The 12,330-nt window shown below is 49.4% G+C and overlaps 1 protein-coding gene across 1 annotated transcript; it reads right to left on the bottom strand.

Annotated features, from left to right (window-relative positions):
• Positions 1 to 1,393: 1,393 nt before the first annotated feature.
• On the bottom strand, positions 1,394 to 4,942 carry CALCB (calcitonin related polypeptide beta). Its single transcript, XM_059069125.2, has 4 exons — positions 4,857 to 4,942; positions 4,455 to 4,592; positions 2,078 to 2,262; positions 1,394 to 1,462 (listed from the first exon to the last, which is right to left on the bottom strand). The coding sequence occupies exons 1-3, from the start codon at positions 4,940 to 4,942 to the stop codon at positions 2,103 to 2,105; spliced, it is 384 nt and encodes a 127-aa protein (XP_058925108.1). The 3' UTR covers positions 1,394 to 1,462; positions 2,078 to 2,102.
• Between the last annotated feature and the right edge of the window lie 7,388 nt (positions 4,943 to 12,330).

The following is a 12,330-nucleotide window of genomic DNA, read 5'->3' on the forward strand; positions in this document are numbered from 1 at the left end:
GTAATTGAGGGATTTGAACTATTTGATTGTTAAATGGAATTTTGGTTATATTTAAAAGTCCTTCCCATTTGGAGATACAAGGGGAAATATTTATGGATATATTGGGTGGTAGGGGAGGTCTGGGGGAAGTAGATGGCTCATAGATGTAATAACATTGGCCGCAAATTGATCCTTGCTGAAGCCAAATGTCTTAGTCCATTCAGGCTACTGTAACAAAATACCGCAAACTGGGTGGCTTATAAACAACAAATATTTAGTTCTTACAGTTCTGGAGGCTGGGAAGTCCAAGACCAGGGTAACTGCAGATTCAATATCTGGTGGGGTACCACTTCCTCATTCACAGCAAATTTCTCACTGTAACTTTATATGCAGAAGGAGCTAGGGAGTTCTCTCGGGCCTCTTTTATAAGGGCACTAATCCCATTCATGAGGGGACTAACCTTGTGACCTAATCACCTCCCCAAGGCCCCACCTCCTAAATTTGGGAGTTAGGTTTCAACATATAAATTTGGGGAGGGACACAAACATGCAGGCTATAGCACCAAGTAATGGGTAGAAGGGATCCATTTTATTATATAAAGACTAGGTTGTTTGTATAAATTTTCCATTTGTCTTCAAAAATCTGAGGGTCTACCCTGTGAGGCAGCTAGGTCAAAGAAAGGCTCACAGGTCTCTGGAAAACATCAGGAGCCATTGTTGAAAAGTATACACTGCAGTGGTTTCAACTGTAAGCTCTGGAAATCAGCACCTGTGTTTGCCACTGTCTATTTGTGTGAACTTGGACTTCACTTCTCCATGCCTGTTTCCCCACATGTAAAGTGGAAATGATAATGGGGTCTAGCCCTGTGGAGTTGTCCTGAAGGGTAACTGAATTAATAGGTATAAAGCACTACCTTAGAACATCATCTGGCCTATAGTCATCCCTCAAAATAGTCTATTATTATTATTATTGTTATGAAATAGGAAGACAATTTGAAATGAACCAACAAGGTCTTGAAACAAGTGTATCCAAAATATGTTTTTAATCTTAATGAAGTTCACAAATGGCACAATATTGACATTTCTTTAAACAAATTATACAATCATGTTCTTAGACAATAAAGCATAGCATCACCATTACCATGTGTCCCCAGAGGCCATAGAGGCAGTAATTTAATGTCCCCCTAAGATTTGGCAGAGCTGCCATGGTCAACAGGACAGCTTTCAAAGAACCAATTTGCTACCAGATAAGCTAATGAGAGATGCCATCACATTTACTGCACATAGAATCAACTATAAAAAAGATGCACAAGAAATATGGAATTAGCTTATTTTGCATTCAGTTTTCATTCCTTTCAAGTGACAAAGGTGCTTTTTTTTTGATATCTATTAGGATGCAAACATGTATATCTTCCTTGGGGCCTCCTCACCAAGTTGTTGTCAACAGAAGTTAATAGAAGTGGTGAGTTCAGCTTCATGGTAACCTGAGATGAAAAAGAAATAAAATAAAAAAGAAGAAGAGGAGGAGGAAGAGGAAAAGAAGAAGAAAGAGAATTAGGAGAATCAGAAGGTCAAGAAGAAAATAATCACAATTATATTGAAAGAACACAGATTTATAGACGTGCGTTTTCAACTGAACACTATTTATAAATTATGGGAAAAGAATTATGGATATGAGATGTAAGCAAGCTTTGAAGGCAAATGATAAGCAAACAATTCAATGGTCACTATTAATATCAGCAGTAGTATTATGATTATAGCCCTCTGGTCTGAATCTGTGAATACTAATCAAGAGTTGAGGGCTTTCTGAAACTGGGTTCATTAATGACAAGTGGCCCAGGCTAAGATTTGCAAGGCCCTACCTTTCTAAATACAGCAAGTTGGTTTTTTTTTTCTCTCTTCTCAGAAAGATGACACTGCATCTCTGCAGCCTGTCCTAGTGCTCTGATTTCAAGCTGAGTTGTAGAAGGAACTCACTAACTCAAGAAGAATAATGTAATTGGAGAGAAGGGATCTGCAGCCAGGTCCAGTGGGTTTCAAAATGTGGGTCCTAGCCTCCAAATCCCTTCCCCTCCCATCTGACAATACAAGGCAGTCACCTTCTTCTGGGGGTCATTGCACTGCTCAGGCGTGAAGGTCCCTGCGGCGCCGGCCAAAGGCTTCAGACCCCACATTGGTAGGCACGAAGTTGCTCTTCACCACACCCCCAGATCTGCTCAGCAAGCCTGCCAACCGATGGGTCACACAGGTGGCAGTGTTGCAGGACCTCTTCTGGGCAGTGATGCTGCTTTGCAGGACGGAGAAAAAGAGAAGGCCTGTCAGTGAGAGGCTGGGGCAGGAGCCTACCCCATAAGGCCTTCATAAAGAGAATTGTAGCTCTTTGACACACCACTCAAGAATAAGTGTTTCAGGCTTCCCTGGTGGCGCAGTGGTTGACAGTCCGCCTGCTGATGCAGGGGACACGGGCTCATGCCCCGGTCCGGGAAGATCTCACATGTCACGGAGCGGCTGGGCCCATGAGCCATGGCCTCTGAGCCTGTGCGTCCGGAGCCTGTGCTCTGCAACGGGCGAGGCCACGACAGTGAGAGGCCCATGTACCACAAAAAAAAAAAAAAAAAAAAAAAGAAAACAAAAAAAGAATAAGTGTTTCTCCTAAATGCAATTATCAAAGCTGTTAGGGGAAATGGCCTGGCGGCCTTTGCTAGAAGCCCTGCCCAAAGATCTTCACAAAAAAATCCAGTTCTAAGCCATGTGGCAAGTGCTAAAACCCTATACTTATCACCCCTTACATACGCCCACCCCAACATGTAAGGAGCATACAGAGGCCATAGCCTAACAACGAGCACCAACAAAACCACTTTCCATAGAACAATGAAAATTCCCTGAAGTCTTACCTGGAAGAGGCTCAGAGCACAGGGTTTGCAGCATTCCCTCCCAGAACTGCTTACCTGCTCCTCAGCACACCTGTTCTCATTGCTGGAGCTGGTTCACAGGGACCCTCACCAAGCCCTGCATCCTCCTACCCTAAGGCTGAGGCTACTTTCAAGCATAAGCCCTGGGCACTCTCAGGCCTGGGACAGGGACCAGAATAATGACCACCAAAGTGCAAATCCTCTTAGAAAATAGGTTTATTCATCAATGATGAGGCATGAGGGATAAAGCAGGAATTGGACGGCTCTGCCATGACATTCTCTGGTATCTCAGAAGCTTCCCTCACTCTCTTATCTCTAACTTTGTCTGTGAGTCCTGCTCTCTTTCTTTCCATCTTGAGGTCCCCAGCATTCTCTGTCATAAGCAAAGCTACCAATACCAGCTTGAAGAGCAATCCAGGTAAAATCTGCATGCATTAACTTCATCCATGGGAGCAAGGAAGGAAATCAGGAAGGAGTGGAAGGAGTTCACTTGGCATCTTGGGGCACCCCAAAATGGGAGGAGCGGTCCCTCTCCAAGCTGCTGGTTATGTCACTTTTCTTGCCAGGTGTTTCAGGCCCGAAGCCCATGCCAGAGAATCTATGAAAGTTGTTCAGGTCCTTCCAGTACGCGCTCAGCACACAGGTACTCAGATTACTGCATCGCTTAGCTCTGGAGCCATCCAGGCTGCAGGGAAAAGACATGCCAGACAAAACCATGCACCAGGGCTGCCCCTGAGGGCAGTCATGCAGAAGGTTAGACCCAGGAGGGGGCGCCTGGAGCAGAGAGACGAGAGGGGCAGGCAGGGGGGTGGCTCACACATCCTCCATTAGGAGAACTAAGAGGTTCGCTGATCCAGGGCAGTGCGGGGAAGGGCTGTGGTGGGGAAGGGGTGACCTTTTCTGGCATTCCACATGCTGCTCAGTCCTTCATGCTCTGCAGAGAGGTTCTCAGGGTGAATGCAGGTGCAACACGTGACTCTGCTGGTGTGAGCTCCAAGCTCAGGGTGCACAGGGAGGTGCAACTGGGGAGGGGTGTCTGGCCCCATGAGAACATGCACATCTCCACAGATTCTACACATCTAAAGACCCCGGACCTACCTCAGACACTGCTCTACCTGACCCCACCCTCTGCAAGGCCTTTGGCTTCACCTTGCAAATGTGCAATGAAGGTGCCTTGCAGGTGTGAAAGAACAACATACACAGGTTAAATTTCTAAGACATCCTGAGCTATAACAGCCCATCCCCTGGCTTCACACTTACCAGTCCTAACTCATCCAGTGCTGGGTGTTCTCCTCAGTCGGGCAAGACCAATTCCCAGAGTAAGTGATTCCACACCTCCCCATTTCATTTCCTAACAGCTTTCAGGAATGGATCTTTTTAATGTGTCTAACCACAGTCCCTCCAGCTGCATGTGGACCTCTGTCTTCCACGTAGGCTGAGAATGACTGAGTCCCAGGTCCTGGCGAACAGGGACAATCTGCTGAACTCTTGGCCAGATGTGGTCTTTCCTACCTCTCTGGGATATGTCCTCCTGAATATGCCAGGGCTGGGTGGTGAGCCTCACCTGGAGCCCTCTGTCTCCTGCTCCAGCTCCAGCTCATTGGTCTTGCTCTGCACATAGGCCTTCAGCAGTGCAGCCAGCAGGAGGCGCCCTTCCTTCTCACTGAGTGCCCCGGGATCTGGGAGGGTCTCCAAAGCAGACCTGGAGAGAGGAAGCAAACCCAACTCAGACTCTAAGCCCCTGCCTGCCTCCTTCCCAGGATAAGCAGCCAGGCTTCCTGGTCTCCGTGGCTTTCCCTGAGGATGTGGCTCTCCTGACTCCCAGCCCACAGGGCTCAAGGCCAGTGTACACCTGAGGGTGTTGATTCACTGGGAGCCTCCCACTGCTGTAACTTCAGAGGCACAGAACTGCCTGGTCCCAGGGGCAGTGGAAGGGGAATGCTCTCATGGCTTCAGGCTGTCTCACCTGAGTGGTGTCGCCTGGAGACTGCCTGCCTGGCACAGGACCAAGATGCTGAAAGCCAGGAAGGGGGAGGACTTCCCGAAGCCCATGATGCCTCTCTGTAAAGGGAGAATGACGTTACCACTGCACCAAGACCAAGCACCGCCTGGAGCCCACAGACCCAAGTTCCAGTCCGGCCTCTGCCACGACTGCCTTGAGAATTCGGGCAGGTTACCCCACCTCCGCATGGCTCGGTTCAGTTCATTTGCCAGATGGGCTGCTTTGAATCTCAAAATATACATTACACTGAATCGCATGGTACAGCAGAAAAAAAGGTGTCCTGGGGTGAGGGCGGGGGATTCCGGTTTTGTCCCATGGAAAGCCAGGAAGAAGCCACGCACATGCACATAAATCCACACCTTCTGCCCTATGCAGAAACCAAGCCAGAACCCACCCTTGCTGTAGACTGTGCCTGTCTTCATAGGGACTGAGAAATCTAGGACCACCTTCACCTCCTCTGGACTTCGCCACCAACAGTTGGGAGAGGAAGGCAGTAAGGGTAAACTGGAAAGGAGCACTTATCTCTCAGTCTGTGGGTTTGGGTTGGGGATAATTTATCGTGCCGGTTACTGGCGTCTCTCGGCTCTGCCCGAACAGCCAGTCTCTGCTGAAGTGCAGTTTAGCAGCAGGTGCTGGGCGCCAGCTCAATGTTCTGGCCGGCTGACTGCACTGCCCCAAGTCCGCGCCAATGCCCCAGGGATGCTCGCAGGCTGGATGCGCCTCAGAGGAAGTTTCAGGGCTCAACCGTCCCGAGAACCAAACGTGAGCCCCTCCTCGGGACACAGACTGCTCAGGGCACTCCCAGACCAAACTCCCAGAAGAATCCTGCACGCAAAGGACCGGCACAAATGCAGGGGCCGCAGACCCGGGAAGGCTAGGAAGCTAGGGCTGGGCTCACGGAGCTTCCAGCGCCCAAGCGAAGCCCTGGGGATGCTTGCGGTTCCACTGGAGCTAGTTAGAAGAAAATGAGCTGACAGCCCCAGTCTCCTGCCTTCTTCCAAGGGGACAGACGGCTAGTAGCACCTGGCTATAGGTGGGCCTGGATGGCCGTGAGAAGCAAAGAGAGGCAGGCAGGCAGATGGGGCAAATTAGATGAACTATGCAGAGGCTGGTAATTAAGAGTGAGCAGAGTGGGAAGTTCTCACCTGGCGACTCGAGTTTCAGGAGAGCGCGAGCTGCGGGTCCACCGGGATAGACGAAACGCCTGCTGTGGGCGTCTTCCCCGCGGAGCTCTCTGCTCTTATGCCAGCGATGGGGGGCGGGGAGGTCCCCACGAGCCCGCGCGGCCAATCCAAAGTGGCCAGGAGCGACCCAGCTCCGATTGCGTCATTGCTCGCGCTCCGCACACCAGTCTACTAGGGAGGGGAACCATCCGCTCTGGCTGTCACTCGCAATGAGGTCATTGCTTGGGCAGCAGGAGGGCTCGGAGAGAGCGGAGAGCCTTCGACGTCCAGAAAGTGGGAGCAAATTGTGTAGAGTTTGCTGTCACCGACAGTGAGGGGCCAGAGTTTCTCTCAGTTTCTTTGTGCCTGAACTCCGGCCTCGCACTGCCTCCAGCCACGCCAGTAGGGACTCCTGCCCGGTCCCTTAGATTCTGAAGGGATCTCAGATGAAATCGACCACGGTGGAAGAAAGGGATGGTGGGGGGGAACGGGTCCTTGAAAAATTGATCTCTCTGGACCACCTGGGGTGATCCGGGATATCCTCCACTCCCTCCTCTCCTTCAACCGCGCCCTGGCGCCCAGGGCCCCGCAAAGTTGGTTTGCTGCCAGCCTGGCAACCTAGCCTCTTTCTTCTCGCTTCTCTGGGACGGGTAGGAGTGAAAGAGAGGACTGGCACTGTCTGCGCAGAGGGCTAGGCATTCCTCTCGTGCTCCCGAATTCTCGACTGCGGGTCCTGAATCCCCCACTCTAACCGGGGATCCTGCGCTGCGGCGCTGGAGTTGGTTTACACAGCTGTTCGGCGCCTCTGCCTTCTGTTTTCCAAGCTGCTGGGCCAGGACGCCTGTGTCCGGGTTTCTACCTGTCTCGCCCTACACCCCAGCCCCACTTCCCTGAAGCCCTTGATTGCAGAGCTGTCCGGGGTGAGCGCCTACCAACGGGGCAACCTTTGGACTTTCACACACGCGCCACTCGCAGCCACAGGCCGGCGGGTGCGCGCGCTCACGCCTCCCGCAGGGTGCACGTCCAGCGCTCACCTACCTGGACCCCGGCCACACGCTCTCCTTTCGCACTCACACAGACACTCCGCAGATCGCCAGCACTCGCTGCAGCAGACGCGCCCTCACCAGCTGTTCGCAAAGGAGGGAGCTCGCATCAACCCATACTGACCTCGCCCAGATCCGAAAGCAGCCCCCCCGAGTTTCTGCTTTCGGAAACAGGCAAGTTTTATATGCACAGAGGTACACATTGTCCCCCAAGCACGGGCATAGACACAAGCACAGGCACGCGCACGGACTCTGCCTTTCCCTTTTTCCTTACGGAAAGCCGGGTCTGGAGTCCGCGCGGCGGGCGCCCGCGACACCGGGGCGCTGGGAGAAGATCCCAGCTCGGGGTGAAGGGGCGTAGAGTGTCTGGGGGGCGGGGTAGAGGCAGTGCGGAAGAAGTGAAGGAGCGCAACCACCTTCAGGCCCTCAGGCTAGCCCTGCTGAACGTGGTAGCTGCGACCCCAAGTGCTCCCGCCGGGCCCTCCTGAGCTCGCGAAGCCTCTCCGGAAGCCTCGCCCAGGGGTGCGGGGCAGGGAGCTAAGCCAGAGGCTGGCGGAATGTCCGCAGCTGGTGATGACCGTTTCTGCAGGTCAGAAGGGAGCTCAGGGGACGTCTGTCGAGGCCCTCCGGGTCTTATTTTCTGTGGCAGAACCTCTCTTGCGGGCCGAAGACGGGTCGCCCTCCAGCACCTGGGCAACCGAAACTCCAGGTAACAGCCCCAAAGAATCCGGGCCGCCAAACCGGGCGGCTCTTGCCGGGCCTGCTACCCCGGCGGGCAGAAGGCACAGAGGCTGCTTGACCCGGAGTCTCCCCTACCCCCGGGAACGCTGCGCCGCGCCGAGAAGGTGGCTGCGGGCTCTGGCGGCAGGAAGCAGGGCAGGAGGACTCCCAGGACCCCTGTAATCCCACACCAGGAAGTGCTGCTCTCGAAGCGGTTCCGCTGTAGTAGTGGGACTGTCTCTCTGCGCCCCAGTGGTAGGGCTCGCTTCCGGATGCAACCGGTGACACCGAAGCAGCCTTTACTTGGGGGCCCTTCTTCCACAGCCCTCCAAATGTGAGGAGACACTTCTGCGTCCCTTTCCCGGATTCTAGCCGGGGAAAGGGGCTGCCAGGTGGAAAGGCGCAGGTGGGAGCTAACGCCTCCGCCCTCTTCGCCGCCTCTTCCCGGACCACTGCCACCGTCTCTGAGGTCTGGCAGAGAGTAGAGCCCGTCCCAGCAGCTCCGGGCAGCACCGCTCTCCAGAGAGGGCCAGCGCGGGGGGCGGGGTAGGAGAGAAGGTCCGGAAGGCCCCAGACCTTGGGACCCAGGCTCCCTAGCCTCCTCCAAGTTATCTGTGGCGAGCAGAGCGGGGAAGCCCGCCCAGAGCGCAGGAGGAATCGCGTTTGCGGTTTGGCCTCCCAAGAGGCCCCAAAATATGAATTTAGGGGGAACTTTGAACTCTTGGGGCTAAGGACTGAAAAGCTGACAGCCTCTCCAGAGACTCTGTCTGTGTCACTAGGACTTTTCTGAAGTGTTAGGACCGACAGCCTTGCTGCCACCTCTAGCGGGGCACAATCCTCGGCGGCGCCTTCCACTCCAAAGGCTCGCGATGCGTAGCCCACAATCCGAGAAGAGCTCCTGTCTGGGGTAAAGTCGGTGAAAGTTCCTAAAGAAGCTGCAGAGACTCGGATCCTTGCGTTCTGACAAGAAAGAGGAGTGCGCACCCGGACCAGGAACCCCATCTTCACACAAATTGTCCTGGTACTGCGCTTTCAATGTCTTCTTGGATACCCCGATGGGACCGGCTATTTTAGCACGGAGCACCCAGAATTATTTGACCTAATATTCCTCCACTAGTGTCTTTGCACAGCATAGTGGGTGCACAGCAAATGTTCGGTGACGGGGGAGTGAGCGAGAGGATGATGAATGAACAGTTCCAAGGGTTCATTCCCGTAAGAGTCAGCAGTAAATTCGCAGCCAAGGTGAATTGCACCCAGTTTAGATCCATTAGATGGAAAAGCAGATTGTTGATCCAAAGTCGCACCTCTATTTCATAAAAGGAATCAGTGTCATGGTGAAAACTTTCTGGAATCTAACGTGAGAGGAAGGGTTTCTCTTCCGAACTCCAGCTTGAAAAGCAAAATAAGGCATTTTTTCCTCAACCCATCCTTTATTATATTTGTGAGAAAATGGAAGAAAAAGTCAATAAAATGCCTTGCTTTCTAAATCGAGAAAATTACATTTTGATTTTCCTGGAACTGTTCTGAGTTTCAAGGCATCCCCAGTCAAACTAACTAGCATGAGGATTTACAGCGAATGGTTTCCCAGGAATATCTTTTGCTTTTAAATTGTCTCAAATGTTTTGATGCTTGCTTTAACTATTTTATGTATTTACCTTTAAATTTTGAAAATGATAGTCATTAAATTGTAGAAACAGATTCCATGTACTGTAGCTTCTGAAGTTTATTTTTATTTGCTTTAACTTGCTCTCTGCTTTCTTTACAAATTTCTTTGGAGAAATATTCCTTAGGGGAAAGTTTTATTCACTCAACAAATATTTATTGAGGACCTACTATGTGCCAGGCGTTGTTCTAAGGCACTAGCAACTCACAGTGAATGAAACAAAAACCCCTGCCCTCCTGATGCTTATATTACAGTGGTGTGTTTAACAAGAGTCCTTGTATATCACCCTCCACCCAAATAAAACACATACTTATCCTTGCACCCTTTCATATAGTAATATCATCTATTTGTTTCAAATAGATATTCAGTGTTTATATTATGAAGACCATGTACAGACTAGCTGAGCCACATATTGTACTTTGATTACGTTTCTTTGTATGTTTTGTTTTTAGTTAGTAATTCCCTCTCTTTTCATTTGTTTAATTTTCTTTCTGCCCATCACCTGTTTATTCCTTTTCCTAGGTCCTACTTGTCCCTCATTCTTGGTTTACTACCTCACTTTGGTGGAGCAAACTTATCATTATATGATAGATTTTTCTGGAAATGGAATTCTAAGTTGGAAATCATTTGCGTTCAGAATTGTGACAGTATTCTCTATTTGTCTTCTATTTCCAGTGTGACTATTGAGAAATCCAATTCTATTTTTTAATAAGATCTCTTCCTCTCTCTCTCTCTCCCTCTCCCTCTCCTTCCCTCTCTCTCCCTCTCTCTCTGTTCCAGTCTTCTAAAATACCTTGATGTTTTGCCTTGGTGTGAACTATTTTTATTTATTGTGCTAAGTACTGGGAGAACACTTGCAATAAGAAAATTCGTGTTCTTCAATTCAAGGAAATTTTCTTGCTTTATTTCTTTGATAATTCTCTCTCTCTCTCTCTCTCTCTCTCTCTCTCTCTCTCTCTCGGTTCAACTTTCTGGGAGGTTTTTTTTCAAATTTACATTGTTTTTAAATTCTTTTGATCATATTTTTAACTTCCAATAGCTTTTTAAAAATTCTGTGTTACTTTTTACATCCTCCTGTTTTTATTTAATGGGTGCAACATCGTCTTCTAGCTCTCTGAAGCTGTTAAACATAGGCTGTTTGTTTTGTTCTTCTCACTTTAGAGACTACCCTCACATTTCTAGTTCTCCCTAGCTGCTGATTTATATTTCAGAGGGAAGTAATAACATGCTAATCAGAAGATGAGGATGGCAGAGTTGTCCATCGATGGACCTGAATATAGAGTGATTAGATGAGAAGCAACCTTGTCATTTTATGGGGGGAGGGGGGGCTAAACTATGAAATTAATAACTGTAAGTCTTTTCCCTTGGCTTTTCATTTGTCCTTAGAGGACTCCTGCAAGGGTCAGTGGGATGAGGGTTGGGGGGTGGAGTATAAGCCAATAAGTAATAAAGGAGGCTGGGAGTTTTACCATTCATTATGGTAATCCCGTAGTCTTTTCTGACACCTACTCATCTAACTACATAGGATATAGAAGGAAATCTTGGGTCTAACTACTCCTTTTAAAGGCGTGCAAACACTCCAATTTTCAGCCCATCTTATAACACCACCAACAGAAGCAACCAATTCCTCAGAGCCCTGAGCTTGCCTGGGGTCCTTGCTTCTTGATGGCTTTCCCTGCCCTACTAGAATTTGCACTAGAAATGTATGTCTCTACACAGCTTTCTCTTCTGCTAAACCAGTTAAGAAGACTGGCTGAAGGGTAGGAGACACAGTCATTGCAGAACCCTCAAATTAGATTCAATCCACTGGATGCTTGACTCAACTGAGTCCACTCCCCATCATAGGCCACCAGCCCGGAGGCTTCTTCCTCCAAACCCCAGAGAAATAGAGATGCCAACATCTAACCCACAGAAGTCCCTTCTTAGAGAATATTTTTAGAGTTGTCTGTGCCTTCCAGAGAATGAGCAAAGCATGGTGGCCCAGACCCAAGCTGGTCACTCTGAGAGATGGACAGTGAATGACGTCAAGGAATTACTCAGGTTGGGTTCCTCTGAGATGATTAAAATTCTTTCTTGGCTCAGACTCACAGGACCTAAATTGACTCTCTCCTCCCTGTCTGAGAGCATTGTTCCACACTGCAAAGAAAGTAGAAATACAGGTCCTTAAAACTTTCTTGTAAAGCTAATTAGAGTAAAATCTCCTGCATTCAACACTCTCAGAATAATGAGAGTTTTAGCTAAAGTAAATTCCCAGGTAACTGAAACATACTCTAAATGGAAAACACACATTTTAAAAAGCCATTTTGGATGGAAACCCTTTTAAAATGCATGACATTCTCCTCTTAACCTTCTCTGGATGACTCACAGCCGTCATCAAGAGAACATCAGTCACAGTGTTGCATCCTATGTAAGGGCCTGAATTAGCTGGACTGTTTACCTCCACACCTGCTGACCCCAACTTCTGCGCTTTTGAGCTCTTGGTCCATTGTTTTCAGTTAGCATATTAGTTATTCATATTCAGTTGACTATGAGATCCTCTTAGAATCTCAGGATCACATTTTTGGGTTGTAATGGTTTCTTCTGGTCATTGTTAATATATCTGCCTCTAGCCCCAGGCCCAGTCTACCTGAATTTTCACCTGCTAATTCAACATCATCAGGAAAACGATAGACACATGTTCAGTAGAACTGGCTGGAGCAAATCAGAAGGAGGAGGGTTAAGAGAAGGATCTGAGTGTCTCTTATGAGTAATGGTAAAGAGATCTAATGCATTTTCCTGGCCCTTTTTCTGGCCCTCAACTGTCTTCTATAGAGGGTGTTTCTGGATAAGTGAGTGTTTCTATAATGTTA

This window comes from Kogia breviceps, chromosome 7, assembly GCF_026419965.1.
Source record: "Kogia breviceps isolate mKogBre1 chromosome 7, mKogBre1 haplotype 1, whole genome shotgun sequence".
NCBI lineage: Eukaryota > Metazoa > Chordata > Mammalia > Artiodactyla > Physeteridae > Kogia > Kogia breviceps.